Source organism: Gopherus flavomarginatus, chromosome 9, assembly GCF_025201925.1.
Source record: "Gopherus flavomarginatus isolate rGopFla2 chromosome 9, rGopFla2.mat.asm, whole genome shotgun sequence".
NCBI classification, from domain to species: domain Eukaryota; kingdom Metazoa; phylum Chordata; order Testudines; family Testudinidae; genus Gopherus; species Gopherus flavomarginatus.
The window spans coordinates 35,442,679-35,462,551 of NC_066625.1; the positions used below are offsets into that span (position 1 = coordinate 35,442,679).

A 19,873-nucleotide genomic window follows, 5' to 3' on the forward strand; every position below is an offset into this window, starting at 1 on the left:
AGTCCGCAGCACGGGAGCGGCTTACAAATGACAGCTCAACCCCACTGGTAGATGGGTGCAGAGCGGAGTTTGTAGAAACTGTGGGGGACAGCAGACGGGAGCACAGCCTGGTCATGCTGCAGCCCAGACCCACACCTGAGCTCACTGTTCCCCAGACGGGGGGCAGGGGAGCTGAGAAAAGCCTGCAAAACACTTCAGTGATCCAACCCCAAACAGACAGTGGGCCCTTTGCAGAATTCCACCAACTCCCCTCATCTCTACGAGGGTGCCCCTCCCCCTCCCCGCCTCAGTACCGACCCTCCCCATCACATGAAGAGGCAGCCCATCTCCAAGGGCTAAAGGGAAATGGTTGGTATTTTAGTGCAACGATGCACTAACCTGCATGTTTCAAGGGAGAACAGTCTGAGCGGGCTTGATGGGTAGTTATGATGTAAGGCAGGGTGGCTCAGTGCATGGGACATAGGGCAAGGTGGCTGGAGAGTCACAGATCTGGGTTCTGTGCCTGGCTCTGCCACAGCTTCCCTATGTGACCTTGGGAAAGTCACATGTCCACTCTGTGGCTCAGTTTTCCCTTCAATACAATAGGGATTCTCACCTTTGCAAAGTGCTGTGATGGTTACAGATGAATGGTGCCATGCCAGTGCTGAGGGTTAATGTAAATTCATCCCCATGCCTCAGGGCATAGGTTGATCCCTGACTGAAGTCAGGAAGACCCCCATCCCCATGGTGAGGGCTGGTGCAAGGATGTTTCACGCCCTAGGCGAAACTTCCACCTTGCGCCCTCCCTGGTCCCCAAGCCTCCACCCTGAGGCGCCCCCACCTGCAGCAGCTCCCCCCCTTTGCCCTGAGGCGCCCCCCCGAGGCAGTTCCTCACCCCCCACTCTCTGCCCTGAGGCACTCCCCCGCCCCAGCTCACCCCTGCTCCGCGCACGAGCACGAGCACCCCGAGCAATCCATCGCTGCTTCACTTCTCCCGCCTCCCAGGCTTGCGGCGCCAATCAGCTTAGGCGCCGCAAGCCTGGGAGGCAGCAGATGTGAAGCAGCCATGGCATGCTCAAGGAGGTGGCGGCGCAGGGGTGAGCTGGGGCAGGGAATTCTCCTGTGTGCCCCTCCCCTTACTTGCTGCAGGCAGCCCTCCCCGCGCTCCCCTGCCCCAGCTCCCTCCACCTAAAAGTCGGCGGTGACCAGGGTGGCCGAAGATCTGGCCACCATGGTCGCTGCCAAAGAAAATGCTGCCCCCTAAATCCTAGCAGGCGGTCACCTAAATGGTTGCACCGGCCCTGCCTATGGTATACTGTATAGTTATGGAGTGCGGGGGGAGGGTTATGCCTTCCTCTGAAGAATCACTGGCTTAAATGGACATTGGCCTTTTTTTGCTGAGGCAGACTATGGGCTAGCTGGACCCTGGTCCAGCCACATTAGCAGCATGATCCTGAGGTAGCAGATCAGATCCAAATCTTTACCACACAGTGACATGTGACATGACCTTCAGTTCCAAATAATCTCCAGAAAGCTCCAGTTCAGCCACTCACTCGGAATTGTCCTGTTACCAGCTACGCATATCTCAGCCCTGACCTAGCCCCAGGTGCTCTGCACGGCCAGCCAGTCCAGTCTGCCCTCAGAGCCCTGGCTGCTCTAAAGCTGTGTGGGCTGGGAGGGGTCAGGGCCTTTAGTCTAGGGGGCACAGGGAGAGAGAATCCAGACCTCCTGAAAATGTGTCTGTGGAGCCCCCAGACTCCAACAGAACTGCAACATGCAGCTGCCAGTCACTTTTTTCAGGTTTAAACCTCTTCATTAGGCATGAAAATAACTGCTGAGCTCAACCACTTATTCGGGGGTGGAGAGGGTCCATTTGCTGGGAATTTAAAGGGTTAAACTAGCCCCTTTGTCCAGTGTTTGTGCCTGCTACTTACCATTGCTAGAGCTCCCTCTAGTTCCCAAATGCCCTTGTGTTAACTCTTCAGATGCCAGGTCACTTTACAACTGAACAGAATCTCATGGACAGGCTAGTTCCAGAACAGGATTAGAGAATGAATGAAGGGCCAGATCCGACATGCTTACACCTCTCGAGTGGCATCTTACTCCACAGCGAGCCCCATTGATTTCTATTACACTACCCCTGGAGTCAAATGCTCTGCATCTTGTTGGCAGAATCTGGTCCAAAGGAAGAGAACCCCCAGCAGCCAAAGGATAAAACGGGTTAGATGTGTTACAATTCCACAGGCCATAACACTGACCATTACAGCCCCCAGCTCGTCTGGGAGAGAACACAGTGCCTGGAGAGCTTGCCAGGCGGGGGATTGCTGGGCCTCCAGGGAGGCATTTGTCTGTATGTGCCATGCACCTCCAGCCTAGAGGTCAGTGCTCTCTGAAGAGCTTGGAGAGAGCTGGAGAGGCCAATCACCATTTAGAGAGCAGATGTATCTGCCGGAATGGTGCATGTGCAAAATGTGGGACATTCAAACTGCCCTGCCCCTGCCATGCACAGGCCGCTCCCCTGCCCCAGGACAGCTCCTAACACCAGAGGCAAGAAGCACCAGATACCAACACAGAGCCAGGGTTGCTCTGGAAATGGAGAACACCCTGGTCTGGCAGGAGGAGCTTTTGCCTTAATCACCCTCTGCCAGGACATGGTATGAGCTGGCCCTTCCTGGTGAGCTGGGGCAGAGAGATGCCTGCAGTAAAGCAACATGTGCTCAGCTCCTCCACACAACTTCTCCTATTGTGGGAATTTGAGGTTGAAGCGCCCTCTAGTGTGCATCCTGCATCCTGCTGTGCAGCAATGTGGCCTTGTGTTCGCAGCCTGCTCAGCCAGCGCTCCTGGTGCTTGGAGCCAAAAGCCGGTGTGTTCTTTGCTGTACAGATTGGGCAGTTATGGAAAGTTTGGCTCTTGGGTCACTGAGCGACAGCTCAGGAAAGCCAGGCCTAGTACAGACAGGTGACAGGAAAGCTTCATCCTCCCTGGATACCATGCCCAGAGCTCTGCCTGTGCTCCGGGCGGCTCCAGCCCTGCCCATCTCCGGCTCTGCAATGCCCCTGGGTCAGGGACTGCAGCACCTCCCATAGCAGGCTTTGCTGCATGCAGGGGAAAGCACTAGCCGGAGACTATCCAGGCCCCACTCACCTGGGCTGGGGAGGATCTCAGCATTCCTGCCTCCCAGCTCAGGTTAAAGGCTCTGGTGATTCCTCACAGGCATATGCATGGGTCCTAGTTCATCCCAGTTCCAGAGAAGTCATGGAGGGGTTCCCAGGGCAAAGGGTGGGGCCTTACCCCTGATCAGATGTCCACGGGCTCCCCAGAGCTCTGAAGGAGGGGTGAGATCTGTGTGCCCACAACCCTCCATCTGCCAGTTCAGCCTTGGATCAAGGAGCTTAACCCTCTGTGATGGGCTGTCCTACAGGAGGTGGGCAGGCGGGGAAGGAAGGGGGTTCATGGACATATGGGGTTGCAGTTTGTGGCACCGGAATGACCCACTGTGACCCAGTCCTGCGGTCAGAGCTCTGCACATGGAAGGCTCCCCCACTTCATGTGACAGAGGCTTTTGGGTCAGACTGGGCCAGGACTGGCTGGTTCCAAATGTGACTCTGCCATGGGGTGACGAGAGAGAACAAGCCCATCTTGGCCAGCCTATAGTAATTGACTGCCTAGGTGTCTGCTTGGCAGCTAATTGACTAATGAGCACCCAGGCTTGATAAAAAGCTGCTGTAGCTTAACTAAGGGAGGGTGCTCCTTGAGAGACAGACTACCCCAGTCACTGGGACTTGCCTGTTCAGTACACAGCATACAGCCCTGAGGAGCTACTGAATGTGGGAGAGGAAGCTGAACTGAACCCTGATGTGGACTCTGGAGGGGCTGGGACCTGAGGGTCTGAAAAAGAGGTGCTTAGACTCTGTCTAGGAGTTCATAAATCAGAGCCCCACAAAAGGGGATCTCTGCTTGAAGTACTTGGGTCTGAATAAGTCACTGAGGGAGTTTGGGAAAATGCAACTTCAGGGTCACCATGGGGTGGGTGTGAAGGTGGTGTCCCATTGCCGGCCTCCTGCAGCTCTGCCTGTCTGAGGCTGTGGCTACACTAGGGAGGCTCTTCCTGCATAGCACTGGAGTGTAGATGGAGCCTGCACTGACAGAAGGGCTATCCTGTGGGGTAGGAACCTCCCTGAGCAACAATAGCTAATTCAACAGAAGCATTCTTCCCTTGCCATAGCTGTGCCTAAGCTGGGGGTCAGGCTGACATGGGGGGGAGGGTCCACACCCCTGGCTGATGTAGCTATGCTGTCGTAACTTGTCATTGGAGACTAGACCTGAGTCTGCAGGCAGCCTGAAACAATAGCTCTGCGAGAGTGCTGAGCTGCTCCTGTTCATCCCAATGGGGTGCTCACCCTGAGGCCTCATGGTGGTAGCCCTGTTAACTCTTTTAGCGCTTAACAGGAATCCCCAGCTATTCTTGGACTGTGAGTGGAGCTGTGAGCAGGCACTGCAGATGGTGAGTCACCTGGTCCTGGAGGCTCTGTTACAGGATCTGAGAAAACAGCTGCTTAACTTAGTTTCAAGCCCCATTAACAAGTGCTGTTTTATTTCAACAGAGGTGGCAAGCATCACTTCACAGCCCAGAAATAGCCAGGCACTTGCACCTTCCCAGCTGCAGGGCCCAGAGTGGAGGGAGTGCCTCTGCTTTCTGCCAGATCCAGCTGCTGCTGCTTGGGCTACATTTCTTTACTAGTGTCTTCCCCTCCCTTCAAGCCTCTCACCCCAGGACTCTGCCACAGCCTGTGTCTCCAATCCCCTTTGTTCCCTCTCCCCAGCTCATTTCCTTAGCTCCATCAGTGCCCCCTGGTGGGGGAGAAGAGACAGGACTTATCTGGAGTGACTGATGAGCATTTGTTACTGGTGCTGCAGGACACAGACAGATCTTATGGTTCTCACAGTAATTACCCCCACACAGCTGGGGTCTGGCCTGGAACGAGTTGCTTACTACACTGCATGGCTCACCAGCCCCCATCCTGTCCCATTCCTGGCTGTGGGCCTCCCTAACTCAGCATGCCTAGTGCCACCTTTCATCCTGCTTCTGCAACATCTATTCTAGTCAAAACAAAATCCATTGGTCTGTAACCGCTGCATGCCCAGGGCTTGGTGTGTTCAGCTGTGTTCAGGGCAGAGAGCTTGTGTGTCTGTGTCCTGGACAGCACTGAGCAAACAGTAGGCCATCTACAAATTCTAATCATGTGTAATGATGTCTTGGGCTTCTATTCTGCTTGCTGCATATGGGGCTCAGTCAGAGCCTGGCTTGGCCTTGGCTACTTAAAGAGACAGACGCACTAATGAACAACACCCACATAGCACTTATTGGCAGAGGAGCATAATCAATCCCCCTTCCACCAGTGAGCAAACCGAAGCACAGAGCATGAAGTGATAGGCCCAAGGCCACTCAGTGGCAGAATGAGGCCTAGAACCTGCTCTTCCTGATTTGTAGCCTATTGTGTCAGCTGCTGGATCACCCATGGTCAGGCCATAGGAATAGCCCCACTGCATAGAGAGGGTTGGTCACTCAGTGACTTCTTGCACCCTTAGCTGCAAGGCCATCCATCCCCATTCCCTGAGGGCTTCCTTACAGCTGGCCTTGGAAACATGATCACCATCCCTTTACAGGGAGGAGCCAGGACTAAACAGAGGGTGATGCCCTTCCCTAAACCTTCTGCTAGGACTGGAAATGCAACCTCCCATGCCTGCTGGGTAGACAGCCAAGCCCACCTGCGATGGTGGCAGGACAAGGCATGTGCGCTTGCGTCTCATTGAACATGCAGGCATGACAGGCGGCAGTGGCTTGTGTGGAGCTAATCTCCGCCTTGGGCCAGCCTAGACACCTGTAACCCCCAGATAGGGGATTATCTCACATGAGAGCGATGCTGCGAAGAGCAAGAAGAGGAGAGAAATATCTTCAGGGCCTGGGCTGTTCCTGTGGGGATCTTGGCCTGATCCCAACAGGGATTCTATGGATGCGACTGCAGCAGCACCTTCACCTGCCAGTGAGATCCGTTAAACCGCAGAACCATCAGTGTGTAGGACACATCCTGTGCAGGACAAAGCCCCGGGGAATATGCTGTCGGGAGCAACCCAACGCACCAGATAATCCCTGGACTGGAGCCTTGTTGCCCTCCATTTCACCAGGCATCACAGTGGCAGCCTGGGTCCTCTTCAAACTTAATCTCTCCAGCCGCCCTGTGGAAAGGACTTAACTAAAGGCTGCAGCACGGCTGCAGAGCTGGGATGGCAGCATAGATGCCGCTGGGGGACGAGCGCAGGGAAGGAGCCAAAAGCGGATCCACTTCAGCTCCATTAAACACGGTCAAGTCCCCAGTGATGGGGCCAGAATGGTAATGGGCTAAAGGGGGGTTGAATAAGAGGGAGTGTAAGGACAACTAGTCTCTGGCCCAGGCCAGTAGCAGCTGAAGTCCATTTACAGCCAACAGCTGATCCTGGCCTTGGTGGTGGCTTTACACTAGGGCTCGGAGGACCCATGTCCAGGTCAGAGGTTGCACTGTTAGCCCCCTTGCTAGCAGTCCCCACAAGGAAGGGCAACAACAGCGACTGGCCGTGGAAATGGAAGGCTCAAGGCATGGCAGAGTGGCAGTTCGTGTTGAGGCGGCCTATGCTATGACTAATTTGAGGCTGCGAGGCTGAAGATCTGCCCGTCGCCTGTGTTTTACTGGAATTAAACACATAGGGGAAATGAACCGCATGAGGCCTCTAGAAAGGCACTAGGAGTGACAGCATAGGTGCTGACTTACTCAAATCCTGCAGGGTGCTTGACTTCTCTCCCCCTTCCCTGCTCTGCCCCAGGCCCTGCCCCCACTCCACTTTTCCATCCCTGCTCCTCCCTCCCAGCGCCTCCTGCATGACACTGAATAGCTGATGACAGTGGGTGGCAGGGGGAGGAATTGATGGGTGGGGCTGCCAGTGGAAGGGAAGCACTGAGGGGCAGGAATTGATGGGTGGGGCTGCTAGTGGAAGGGAGGTACTGTAGAGGAGCTGGCTGATGCTGGGTGCTGAACATTCACTTTTTTTTTTCCATGGGTGCTCCAGCCCCAGAGCACCCATGGAGTTGGTGCCTCTGAGTGAGAGAGCATGGGAAAAGAGAAACGAAAGATAGGAGCCAACAGGCGACATTCGCTGAGAATAATAATTCAGGCCACCCCCTCCCTATAGGGAAGATCCTGGGCTCCTAAGCCCTTCGGAGCACAGGCCATATTAGCTATCACAGCTCCATGGAAGCGGGCTGTCCTCTCCTCCCCAGGCTCACAGCATCCAAGCTGGTCAGTTTACCATGTAATCTGAGTCCAAGGGGCAGCAGCCATCCAGGTACGAGTGTCTGGCCCAGGCCTGGCCCAGGATGCAGCTAGAATTGCTAACTCTGAAGGAAGCTATTCCGAGAGACTTTTTTCCAACATGACGTAATGTCATTTTCTTAAAATATCCTATAAAAATCTCCCAGCTTGCTTTCAATAGTCACCGGGAGATCTCTGCCAATTCCAGGAGACTCCAGGCCAATCCTGGAGGATTGGCAACTCTAGGTACAGCAAGGATCAGAGGCAGGCCTGAACCACAATGCTCAGCCCCAGATCACACAAGGGTGCTGACATCCACATGTCTCTATAATCAGCCCTTGCTTAGGAAGCACCTTCCTCCTTCTAGAGTGATGCCGTCCCCTGTCCTACGCAAACAGCCACCTGGGTGTTTATTCCTGGGCAGTGACTCACAACGATCAAGGCGCCAAAAAATAGGATTTACACTAAAGGAACGAATCCCCCAGCTTCCTGAGCTGGGCTGAGTCCTGCAGTGGGGTCTTGGCAGGGTTGCGGACGGGGGGGAAAGACTGCAGCAGATCGAAGCCCGGGTCTGGCGAATGACACACGGGTGGAACATGAGGCCGGCTGTACATAAGGTACAGTCAAAGCGCCAAGGTTCTGTTGTTGTTTTTGCAAATAAGGCAGAAATCTCCCAGGAGATGAGGCGATGCTGGGCGAGCTCACGCACCCAGCCCAACGGCACCACGACAGCTGTAAATAATGCAGTGGGGGAAGGGGGCGAGGAAGAGACTCATAATTACCATGCTGTCAAAAGCAAACAGAGCTAATGGGGCCGACCGCAGAGCTGGGCTGCTCCAAGATGCCTATTGATAGCAGGGGCTCTGAGCATCCTTAATAGCACTGGGGACGGAGCGAGCTGGGGAGTAAACAACACCCAGTCAATAACGCTGCTTCCCAGAGAGTCTGGACTGCAGGTGGGGACTAGGAGAGAAGGGCATGGATACAGACCCCCACAAGAGCTCTGTTCACAGGCTCCTCCCATCAGTGTTAATGCTTAGGAGGAAGACACACAAAGGAGCGAGCCCAACAGCAAACAGTACCCAGGAAGAGCAGGGGTGGGGCTGGCACGCAGAGCAGGGCATCGCTCAACACACACTGGCGCTGTCTGTAATGACTCGGGTGACCAGACTGCAAGAATAAAATATCAGGACACATGAGGGGGTGGGGCAGCCACAGGCTCACAGCCTCCACTGAGGTCGGGAGGGTGCACAGTCCTAGGAAGCTGTGGGTTAGGGGTGCACAGCCCAGACTCTGGCCCCCACCACAAACTGCAGCTAAATCAGAGGCACATGGCCCTGGCTGCAGCCCCCAGCTGCAGTCCCACTGCAAGCTGCCCACCACAAGTTGTGGGTCGGTTGGGGGTGCATGGCCCCGGCTCTGGCCCCTTCTGAAAAAGGGGGGGGCGGGTCTCAGGGGTGGGATAAGGGGTTGGATGCAGCAGGGAGTTTGGGGTGCTGACTCCGGAAGGGAGTTTGGGTGTTAGAGGGGGCTCAGGGCTAGGGTTTGGGGAGTGGGAGATGGGGCTCCGGGTGAGGCTTAACTCAGGTGGCTCCCTAGAAGTGGTGACAGCTCCCTCTGGGTCCTAGGTGGAGGTGCAGCCAGGTGGGCACCGCCCCTGCAGCTCCCATTGGCCACAGTTCCTTGCCAATGGGAACTGCGGAGCGGGTGCTCATGGCAGGGGCAGCACGCAGAGCCCCCTGGCTGTCCCTGTGCATAGGACCCAGAGAGAGCTGTCAACACTTCTGGGGAGCTGCGCCAAGCTGAGAAAGGAGCCTGCCAGCCCTGCAACAACCGGACGCCTGACAAGCAACCCTACAATATCGAGACAAATGGTGTCCTGGTCGTACATCGGTCAGGACATGGGACAAAGAGTTAAATATCGGGACAGTCCCAATTTTATCAGGACATCTGGTCACCCTAGTGCAGGGACACCTGAAACCCAAGCTTAACCAGCCACTGGGGAATCTCCAGGTGGCCTAGAGCTGGGGTAGCAGCAAGGGGTATGATCCTGTGAGGCTGCTCTGACTAATGCCAGGAACCGGACTGATCTCCATGTAGCCCCAGAATCCAGAGTCACAAAGGAAGGACCCTACCGTTCCTAAGCCACATTGAGTGCAGCTGTACTGCAGTTTGGAACTGGGCCCTTCACTGGGCATGGTGTACTGAGTAGAGCAGGGAACTCTGAATTCTTGGCTCTGCTGGACGACATTTGCCAGGTCACGCCTCTGCTCGGTGCCTCAGTTTCCCCATCTGTACTCTGGGGATAACGATATCAACTCTCCTTGCAGACAGGGTCGCCCAGAGGATTCAGGGGGCCTGGAGCAAAGCGGGGAAGCTGTGGCGTTTGTACTCACCGGGTGGCGGTCCAGATCTTTGGTGGCATTTCGGTGGTGGGGGGACCCTTCAGTCGCTCCATGTCTTCAGCAGCACTGAAGGGCCCCCCTGCCACCGAAATGCCAGCTGAAGACCTGGACCGCCGCTGGGCAGGGCTCGCAGGGCCCCTGCGGGGCTGGGGCCTGGGGCAAATTGCCCCACTTGCGCCCCCTCCCCGGGCGGCCCTGCTTGCAGAAGGCTAAAAGAGTAAGTGCCGAAAGCACATGGAGACCCTCAGAGGAAAGTCAGGTCCTGTCTGGATGTGACCTGGGGGAGGCTGGTCTGCCAGCCTGGGACTGGCTGCCCCGCTTTCCCATTCAGCCTGCACTGTTCGAATGCTGTCCGGCTTGGCTGCTCCCTGCTTCCCTTCCAGGGCCGGCTCCAGGCCCCAGCATGCCAAGCGCGTGCTTGGGGCGGCATGCCGTGGCGGGGGGGTGCTCTGCCGATTGCCGGGAGGGCAGCAGGCGGCCCCGGTGGACCTCCCACAGGCATGCCTGCGGAGGGTCCGCTGGTCCCGTGGCTCCAGTGGAGCATCTGCAGGCACGTCTGCGGGAGGTCCACCGGAGCCACGGGACCAGCGGACCCTCCACAGGGATGCCTGCGGGAGGTCCATCGGAGCCGTGGGACCGGAGAGCGGCAGAGCGCCCCCCGCGGCGTGCCGCCGTGCTCGGGGCAGCGAAATAGCGAGAGCCGGCCCTGTTCCCTTCCATCTGCCTGTTGAAATTTAAAGCACTGCCAGGTATGGGAGGTGGTCCCGGTGCCAACCTGGAATAATGAGTCATTACATTCTGGGGAGGCAGCCAGCCCAGGCTTGCTGACTCCATGTTCAGCTGCTCTGTTCTCCCAGCCTCTTCCATCTTCACATGCTTCAAAGAAGCTGTAACTTCCCTGAGAGGACTTGCCACTCTCCCAGGGGCCTAGGGAGGATGCTAGGTACAAGGAATGTGCAGTGAGCCACTTATAGCTCTGCCAATCTTGGGGAAATACCCTGGGCTGCAGGCTCAAAGGATTATATGGGATGGGCACAAGGCTGTCCTTGCAGTGAAACCAAGGGGTGCGCAGAGGAAGATGGGGGCTGTTTGGGAAGGCAGCTGTTGGCTGAGCGGGGAGGGCTGGTATACTGGATCACTTGGCAAGTTGAGTGAGCGGGATGCTGGGATACAGAGAACAGGATAGGGGCTTCCTGCTTAAGGTGTGATGGGCCCACCACTATTGGGCGAGCTGGCACCTGTGCCCTTTACCACAAAGAAGCCACTAAGCTCTCAGTGTCTAGGCAGGATTATTGTGTGCTGAGAGAGCATGGAGTGCTAAAGGATAGTGGGCATGCAAGGGCAAGAGGCCCTGGGCAACCCTAGCCCTAACAGCTTGGTCTGGTGGATACTGCAGGGGACTGTTCTGTGCAGGTTCTTATACTGCACTCATTGTGATAGTATCTGGGAGACAGGATGCCTGGGTTCTATTCCTGGCTCAGCCCCTGACCTGCTATGTGAGCTCAGGCAGGTCCCATTCCCCCATCTGTGCCTCTGGGGTGCAAGTACCAGATCCTGTGTTGTACATCACAGCAGGTGTGGAACAGGGGAGGGCTGTGTGTCACCTTTATGCCTTCCTAATTCAGGGCTGCTCTGTTGGCTGGATGCAAGTTAGAGCAGCCTGGAGGCTGCGCTAGAGAATGGCAGCTGCCTTCTCCAACCAGTCCCCAACACACCCTGGCCCTGCCCTTCCACCTACTCGATCAGATGAGCAGTGGGGATGGATGGATTGATAGATGACATAGGGTTGCCTATATTTTCTCTGTCCTGTAGGAATTCTCTGGAGGGCATTCTAGATCTTTTCATACAGGAGCCTTAGTGGGGGGGGCCAGGATCTTGCCTAGCTACACTGAACACATGCATGGGAGGAGGATTGATGAAAGGCTGAGAGATGCTCTCAGGACTCCTTGGTGGAAGGGGCAGCCATGGGGATTTTCAAAAGTCCCCTGATTGTGATTAATTTCACATATACCTCCCCAAGAATGAAAGCCTCCTCCACAGCTTGGCTCCACCACCCAACCTAGGGTGACCAGACATCTGTCCTGATTTTGAGGATTTTGTCCTGCGTCCCGACCAGAGTACGGTTGGGGCGCCATTTGTCCTGATATTTTGTTTCCTGATCTTCAGCGGCAATTTGGCGGAGAGTCCTTCAGTTGCGAACGGTCTTTGGTGGTATTTCAGCAGCAGGTAATAAATCTTGCTGCCAAAAACAGAAGCATCTGCAGTTGAAATACCGCCAAAGACCGTCCGCGACTGAAGGGCTCTCCACCAAATTGCTGCCGAATTCCCGGACGGGTGAGTGTAAAAAAAAAAAAATGCCCTCCCTGTGACAGTCCCGATATTTTCCCCTTAACGTCTGGTCACCCTAACCCAACCCCAGGGAGCCTTGCGGTCTGCTGGCCCTGGCACACACGGAGCAGGCATGGTGTGCAAGTAGACACACCTCCTTCCTTTGCCACCAGAACCCTGGTGGGCACAGAGGCCTGTACATCCCTCCCCCCAAGCACACACCCGGCTCGCATGATCGGAGCAGAGGGGATGGGGCTGCAGGCAGGCAGGCTCATGTACCAATGAGCAGCTGGCAAGTCTAATTTTAGGCCTCGTGACCTTGAGGAAAGCGGCGCCTGTTCTGCTGAGTGTGGCGTTGTGGCAGATGAGGTGGTGAGAAGCGCTGGCTGCTGAGACTCTGAGATAGGACTGAAAATAGCTAAGCCCAGCTCAGCTCAGCCGGTGGTTCCTCGCTGCCTGCTAGGGACAGACGCCTCACTAGGCCCCTCCCATGGCCCGATTCCTCTGTGCATGCCTCATGGGCTGCAACACTGGGCTCCAAGCCTGGAGCCTTGGCCTGCTCTGAGTAGCCAGGCCAGAGGAGGGGAAGAATCTGTCCTAACCCAGAGGCAGGGCCACTCCACATGCCCCTGTGTGCCCCACAAATCCTCCCTGTGCTGGTAGTGGGGATGGAAAGATTTCCCAGCCTGGCCATGTCTGTTTTTGCACAGCTCTGTCCCCCCCTCCACACATACACACACCCCTCTGTGTAACTGAGCCACACTCGTGCCCCCTGCCAAGGGACCCTGCTGGACTGCCTAGATCTGCCTGCAGCGATGCTCCATCAAAATTAGGGGGAAGTGGGACCAAGCACCATTATTCTGCCTAGCTGACCCTTTTCCAATGTTGCAACCAGCTGGTTGTAGCCGGCGCTGAGTGTGAATCTCCAGACAGGGCTGAGCATCTCAGCATGGAGCTGCTGGAGAAGGGCAGACATTTCTTTGCATCCCCTGCTGTCTAAAGAGCCCAATAGATCCTTTGACAGTGGTGCCCTTGGGGAGCTTTCAGAAACTCTCCATCAGCTCTTGGTGCCCAGCGGATGCGCCAGGGCGAGCAGCATGAAGATGGCTGCAGTTGCCTGCTGGAGCAAGGACGCTGGACCCCAGACTGCAGCAGACAGCGCGTGACCCTTCCACTTGCCTGCATCGCAGAGCTCAGCATTTCTCCTGGCGCCTCATCAGAAACAAGCAAACAGCCCAGACTCAGCCCTGTCACTGCTGTGCCCTTTCCTGCATGGGCTGGCAGGGAGCTGGCCGCCCTCAGCTTAGCTCCATTGAGCCCCAGCACCAGAACCAAGTGACCAGCACAAGATGTATAACTGGCATGCAGTGATGCTCTCCCAGACTCAGATCTCCCAGGCCCAGGGCTTGTCATGGTGGTGAAAGGTGCTGGGTTGATAGGCAGGGGGCTGCAGCTCAGGAGTGAGGAGCACTGGGAGACTGGAGGGTGGGGAGGGCAGGCCTGGAGTAGCCAGGGGCTGTGGGTCAGGATTGAGGGGCCCTGGCAGAGCGGAGTGTGGGTGAGGGAAAGTGCTGATGCCTGCCAGTGCCAATAGCTCCCCAACATTATGGGCACAAAGTCTCCTTCTTAGTCGGGCGGGGGAAGGGGTGTTGGGGGGAATGACAGCCAAGAGTCTGAGGAAAAGGAGCAGCAAAGTGATGAAAATAAAGGGATGCAACCCCCCCACCCCATGCAGACTGGAGAGGGGCCAATGTCACTTGAAGGACTCAGAAAGACTGGAGCTGAACATGTCTCCCCTCCCCCACCCCAGGTAGAAGTGAGCCCTTGGTTCAGTGACTGTCCCCTCCGCAGACTGTTGTGGGGAGCAGCAGGTATGCTGGGGCCAGGGAGTTAAAGGGAAATGGCAGGCTGTAGGCCAGCTCCCATGGTGGGGGGAGGGAAGGATGCCCCCACCCCACATACACCTGGTTCTGCTCAGCTCCTGGCAGCCAGTGAGTCCTGCTGCCTGAGAGGAGCAGCTTGGGGAAGGCATATGCCTGCGTTTGCACCTTGCATCCCCGCCATCTGGTTCACTAATTTGGGGGCTGGGGAGCTGGGGCACGTGGCTTGGTTGCCAGTTGGGTGGGGGAAAACAATTCCCAAAGCAGCAGAGTGGAAAGTACAAGGGAGGGGAGAGCCAGAGGCTCCGGGAAAGGGATGCCCCCAAGCCCAGCGCCTGCTCACAGGGAGCCCTACCCCCACCCCCTAGCCTGTGACTAGCTCTCTGCAAGGCCAGCAAGCCATGGGAGTTCACCACACACCTACCCCGGGTCTGTCTGGAGCAGCCTCACTCGTTCTGGGTTAACAGCAGTATCAAAGAGAGCAGAACCAGGTTCTGGCCAGAAAGCCAGGTGTGCGCTTACCTTCCACCCCTGCACTCCCCATTTATCACCTCCTTAACACAAACGGGGCCCAATTCTGATCTCATTGCCACAGGAATCAACGCAGAGTAACTCCTCTGATTGCAATGTGGGCAGGGGATCCGACTATGCCCCATGGGGTGGCAAAGCAACTGGAGATGGAAAGGGAAAGCTGTGGGCAGTGACCCTTGGCAGGGGAGAGGAAGGTAACCCTAGGGAGGGGAAGGATCCGGGGTAGTGCTTTGGAGGGGATGCAGCTCAGGAGTGGGGAATGGGACTTGGGGGATCAGGGGCCAGACTTCCTGCCTGACCTTGGCCACGACACTTAGGACTCAGTCACACTGTCGTAGATTGGGAGAAGCTCTGGGGAGGTTAATGGCATTCCGTTGGCTGGAGAGAAGCACAGCCCAAGTCTCTCAGGGCCACAGGTCCCCAGCGTGAAATGGGAAAAACAGCCCCTCTTTTCTGCCCCCTCCATTTGGCTTGTCTGTTGAGATTGTAAGGGCAGAGCAGGGACTCTGTCGCAGCACCAAACACAGCGCGGCCCTGATCTCAGCTGGAGCCCCCTGGGTACTGCTGGAATCTGACAATGACAATGAACAGCAGCCATCATCCAGCAGTGCAGTCTCTGTCCCGGGGGGAGCAGGGGGTGAGGGGGAGGAGCAGAGGGGATACAATCTACAGCTAATTCACTCCAGACCCACCCCCCAAAGCTGTGCCCAGCCCACTCCAGATCCTGAGCAGTGGGCCCAGCATGCATCCTGTGGCAAAGCTGGGTGGGGCCTGGAGCTGCCCAGGGAGAGGGGTTACTCCATTTGCTGTAGCTTTGCTATGTACCTGTGCCGGGGAGGGTGTCGGGGGGTGCTGGCTCCATCAGGGGCTGTGCAGTCTTTCTGATGGCTCAGCCTTGTGCATGCTGGGTGCCCAGGGCCTGGGGGGCTGGGGCCAGGGCCTGAGCTTCCAGGTCCCACACTGAAGTCAATGTGCACTGTGGGCACTCAGCACCTCTGAAAACCAGGGATCTTGCATAGGCACTGAAAATTGGTGCCTCAGTAATTAGAGGCCATCTGTGAACATGCAGTGGCACCCGCAGGATAACACCTCTGTGTCCAGCATCTCTGTCGCCCGCTGATTGGGCCCCACAGCACAAGGCCTGATGGGCAGGTCATCTGTAAGCCCTAACAACACGAGTAGGCAATGGATCTGGCAGGACCTTATTCCTCCTCCCATCCACAGAGCAGTACAGTGTCAGCTAGCCCTGCTTCCCTCTGTCCCCTGAGCACTGTCTGGCCAGGAGCAGCTCTCTCCCTGGGCTGCCCTACCCTGCTCCTCCAGTCTGGCATGATTCCTGGGGCCCTGCCTGTAGGGGGCACTCTTTCCTGGGCTGAGGAATTTCCCATGGCAGTATTAACATGGGCCAGTTATACTCTCAGGTCCAGCTGTGTGTGCTGAAGGATCCCGACTCCCTAGCACACAGAGGGACCCCTTGCACACAGAGTGGGGCCTGCTGGACCACAGCGCGTGCAGGCATGGAACAGAGGTCCTGACACCAACCCCCTGCAGAGGCAGGATGCTAATTGCTACCCATAATCCAGCTTTGTTTCCATTCTGCTGCTTGGTGCTTTATCTTCGCCACCTTGAGTTGGGCGCTCCGCCCCACTCCCCTGCTATGGAGGTCAAGGCCTGCTCAGCCCTTAGATAGGAGACCTCAGAGGAAAGTCTAGGGGCATCAGAAGGGTTGCGGATTCTGGTCCAGTACCTATGGGGTTCTGTGGGTAAGATGGGAAACTCCAGCCTCAGTCACATGCAGTGGTTAAGGGTCCCGCAGTGCTTTTCACAAGGGAAGAGAGGGTTAACCTGGCCCAGATCTAACTGGGACTGATTACACTCTGCCTCCCTAAAAGCCATGGTCTCTTCACTTCTTATCCTAGCTGGCTATGCTCTGTGAAACAGCTGCTGCTGCATCCCAGCCTGGAGGAGGCTGCATTTCACCCATCTCCTACCAAGCTGCACCTGCCACCAGGTAAATCCACAGTGAGCAACCACCACACCTGGAGAAGCCAAGGCTGAAGCTGTCTGGAATACACTTAGCCTGGCAGATAACATGCATCCACAGTACCCTGGGAAACACATCCTGACTTCTGCTATGTCAGCAAGCCAGCACCATAGACCTAGTCATTCCCTCAGTAACCTCCCGGCCCTGTCTGAGGCAAGGACCTTCCAGGACAGCCATGGCGAGCTGGAGAGCGGCATAAGGGCTGAGCAGACAATGCCATCTGCATCGCTGGCAGAGGGGGCAGTGCTGAAGCCAGGCTGCAGCGCATAGGAGCAGAGCTGTGTGGCACAGCCCAGTAGGCACTGCTTTGCAGGAGTTGCCCCCAGGGAAAAGGCACATCCTAAAGATGGTGGCAAGTGACTATAGGCTTCAGTGTGGAGGAAGGGTGAGGCTGGGGGAACACTAGGTTGGGTCTAATCAACAAGCAGGCACAGTCACCCCTGTAAAGGTTCCATGTGAGACTGCTGGGACCTGCATGGAGGAGAAGGGGCTGGCCAGAGGTCAGAGCCCTTCCCCTGGTTTAGGTCTATCTGCCTGGGCACTGCGAATGGTAGGAGGAGAAGCTGATACAGTCCTTGGTTGAGGAAGATGTTGGCTCAGGCCCTCTGAATACCCAGGTGCCACTTTGCCAGGGATGCCCCAGGATCTGGCCCTGAACAGGGATCACTGTCCCAGCCTTGGGAAGGCATTGACATGCACAGGAAAGGTGACACTCACCAGCATAGTTTGCCACACCCAGAGCTGGAATCCTGTTCCAACATCTGACCCTATGCATGGCAAGGAGATGCATAGATAGACACATGGGCACTGAGACAGAGATGTACCAGTCCACAAACACACTCCCACATGCCGGAACGTGAGTGCTCCCCAGATGCACACATGTGCACCCCTAGACAGCCCGGGAAGGGCACACCCAGAGAGAGACACGCCCACCCAGGCAGTTCTGTACAAACAGCCTGGATGTGCACACACACAGAGACGTTCACACACATGAACTCCATATGCCCTCGCACAGACGTGTGTACACATACACACCTCTCCCTTCTCTCCCGTATGCTGCAGGTTCCCCTGTTCCAGCTGGAAAGATGCCCAGGTCCCAGCTGCTCAAAGCCACATCCTGAGGGAAGATGGGGCACTTGCTTGAGAGAAACTTTTGACAAAGTGAGGTTTATGGGCCTGTTCCTCGGCAACACCCTGTGAGCTGGCCTTGCTGCCCCCAGGGCACACACGCGCATCCCCTCCCTAGATCAGCTGGATAGTTCCATTGGCTTTCCCCACATGTAGGCCCACACCCCTCCTTCGGAGAATGCCCAGGAGCCCTTCCCTGCCCAAGCTCTGAGTGACTCAACGCTCCAGCCCCTCACTGGCCTGGGTGCTGGGGAGGGAGAGAGGGAGCGCAGGCAGTATTGAACTGACCTGTTCAGTTGCAAGGGCTGTAGCTCCTCTTTCTGGAAGCAAACAAAGCAGAAGGTATCCATTTCCTTGCTCCCACAACCAGTGCACCACAGTGGCGGCAGTTCCAGGCTTGGGCACACCGCATAGGTGTTGGCATCCTCTTGCCCCTCACAAGTCTGCCCAGAGGCCAGTGAAGCCAGAGTCAGCAGGTCCTGGGTCTCCTGGACCATTTGCCAGGAAGCGTCATCGTGTGCTTTGTCTCCCAAATTACCCGTCACTCCTTCTGAGGTCGCGGCTTCTCCTGCCTCATGCCCTCTGAAGTGATCCTGTGCCCTCGGCCTGTCCGACTGGGAGTGCGCTGGGACAGCACGATCCCACCCAGCCGTTGTGACTCCTGTCCCACGCCGTCCTCACTCAGCAGCCACACGGGACCCTGCACTCTCACTCCCATTGATGGCCATCTTTTGGGCCACTGCTGTTGCGCTCTCACTGTGGGACAAGATGGGGCTGTCCCCTCAGAAAGACTCCTTCCTCAGGCAGCTGGGGAAGGACAAGGAGGGCCCAGTCTGTAGCCTGAGGTAGAAGAACCTGAGCTGAGGAGTTTGGGGAGGACGTACCAGCACAGAGACCCTACAGCATCCAGCTGCTCCTCAAAGGCGGAAGTGAGAGAGCATGTGGCTGGATCAGTGGAGCTGCTGTCGCAGGTCCAGCATGGAGGGTGCCGGTGCCCAAAGGCAGATCCTCCGTGCCCAGCACTCAGCCTCAGCTGGACTTTGCAGCACGATCTGCCCTTGGGAAAGTTTCCCTTCCCTCCGATCTCCTCATCAGCCAGCATCAGCCGTGGCTCTCAGCGGCTCCGTGGGTCGAGAGGGGAGCAGTGTGCGTGGGGGAGTGGAACTCCTTGGCAGCGTTTGGAGCCAGGGCTGGGGGAGCAGCCCGGGCTGGCGGGTACACACGAGCTCGCACAGAGAAAAGTTCTGGCCCTGCCGAGACACAGCTCTGCGGGGCTTGTCTGGATGACAGAGCAGCCAGCTCGCTCTGACAGATAAACCAGTGTGCGGGTATTAATAGCTCCAGATTCACGCGGAAAGTTTAACTCCTTAGCTGCCAGCCCCAGCCCTTGCTCACACAGGAGATGCTGCGCTGAGCAGCTACAGCACCAGGCTATTCCCCTTTGGCTTGACTTTGGGTGGTCAGGGCTGTCCCACATCACAGGCTCACTGCATTGACACAACTTCCTTCCCAACACAGCCCACCTATGACACACTACCACCCACCCGGCCACCCCCTGTTCATCCAGCCAGCTGGATGGCCCTTGTTCTCCCCTCCCCATGCTGTCTAGATCCCATATAGAGTTTAAACCTGCTGCCTATTAATTTAATCAGGTGACCCCTAGTTCTTGTGTTATGAGAAGGGGAAAATAACATTTTCCTATTCACTTTCTTCTCACTACTCATGTTTTTATACATCTCTATCATAACCTCCTTTAGTCATCTCTTTTCTAAGTTGAACAGTTCCAGTCTTTTTACCTCTCCTCATATGGAAGCTGTTCCATACCCCTAATCATTTTTTTGCCTTTCTTTATTTTATTTTTTTTGAGCCAGAATGACCAGAACTGCATGCAGTAATCAGGCTGTGGGCTTTCCTAATGCTTGCTAACATTCTGTTACCTTTTTTGACTGCTGCTGCACATTGAGTGGATGTTTTCAGAGAAATATCCACAATTACTCCAAGATCCCTTTCTTCCATGGTAAGAGCTAATTCAGAGCCCATCATTTTATATGTATAGTTGGGATTATTTTTTCCAATGTGCACTACTTCGTACTTATCAACACTGAATTTCATTTGCCATTTTGTATCCCAGTCACCCAGTTTTGCGAGTTCCCTTTATAACTCTTCATAGTCAGATTTGGACTTAACTATCCTGAGTAACTTTGTGATATCTGCACATTTGGCCACCTCATTGT

General features: G+C 56.1%; 2 protein-coding genes across 3 annotated transcripts in view; one reads left to right on the plus strand and one right to left on the minus strand.

Annotated features, from left to right (window-relative positions):
- SBK1 (SH3 domain binding kinase 1) overlaps positions 1–18,902 on the minus strand; it is a 78,888-nt gene extending 59,986 nt beyond the window's left edge. The window contains exon 1 of the mRNA XM_050968332.1: positions 17,928–18,902. Coding sequence (XP_050824289.1) covers positions 17,928–18,136 — 209 coding nt within the window. The 5' untranslated portion in view covers positions 18,137–18,902. The remainder of the gene's footprint in view (positions 1–17,927) is intronic.
- Positions 1–19,873, plus strand: part of XPO6 (exportin 6) — a 453,699-nt gene that overhangs the window by 279,194 nt on the left and 154,632 nt on the right. The gene's annotated exons all lie outside the window — the stretch shown is intronic.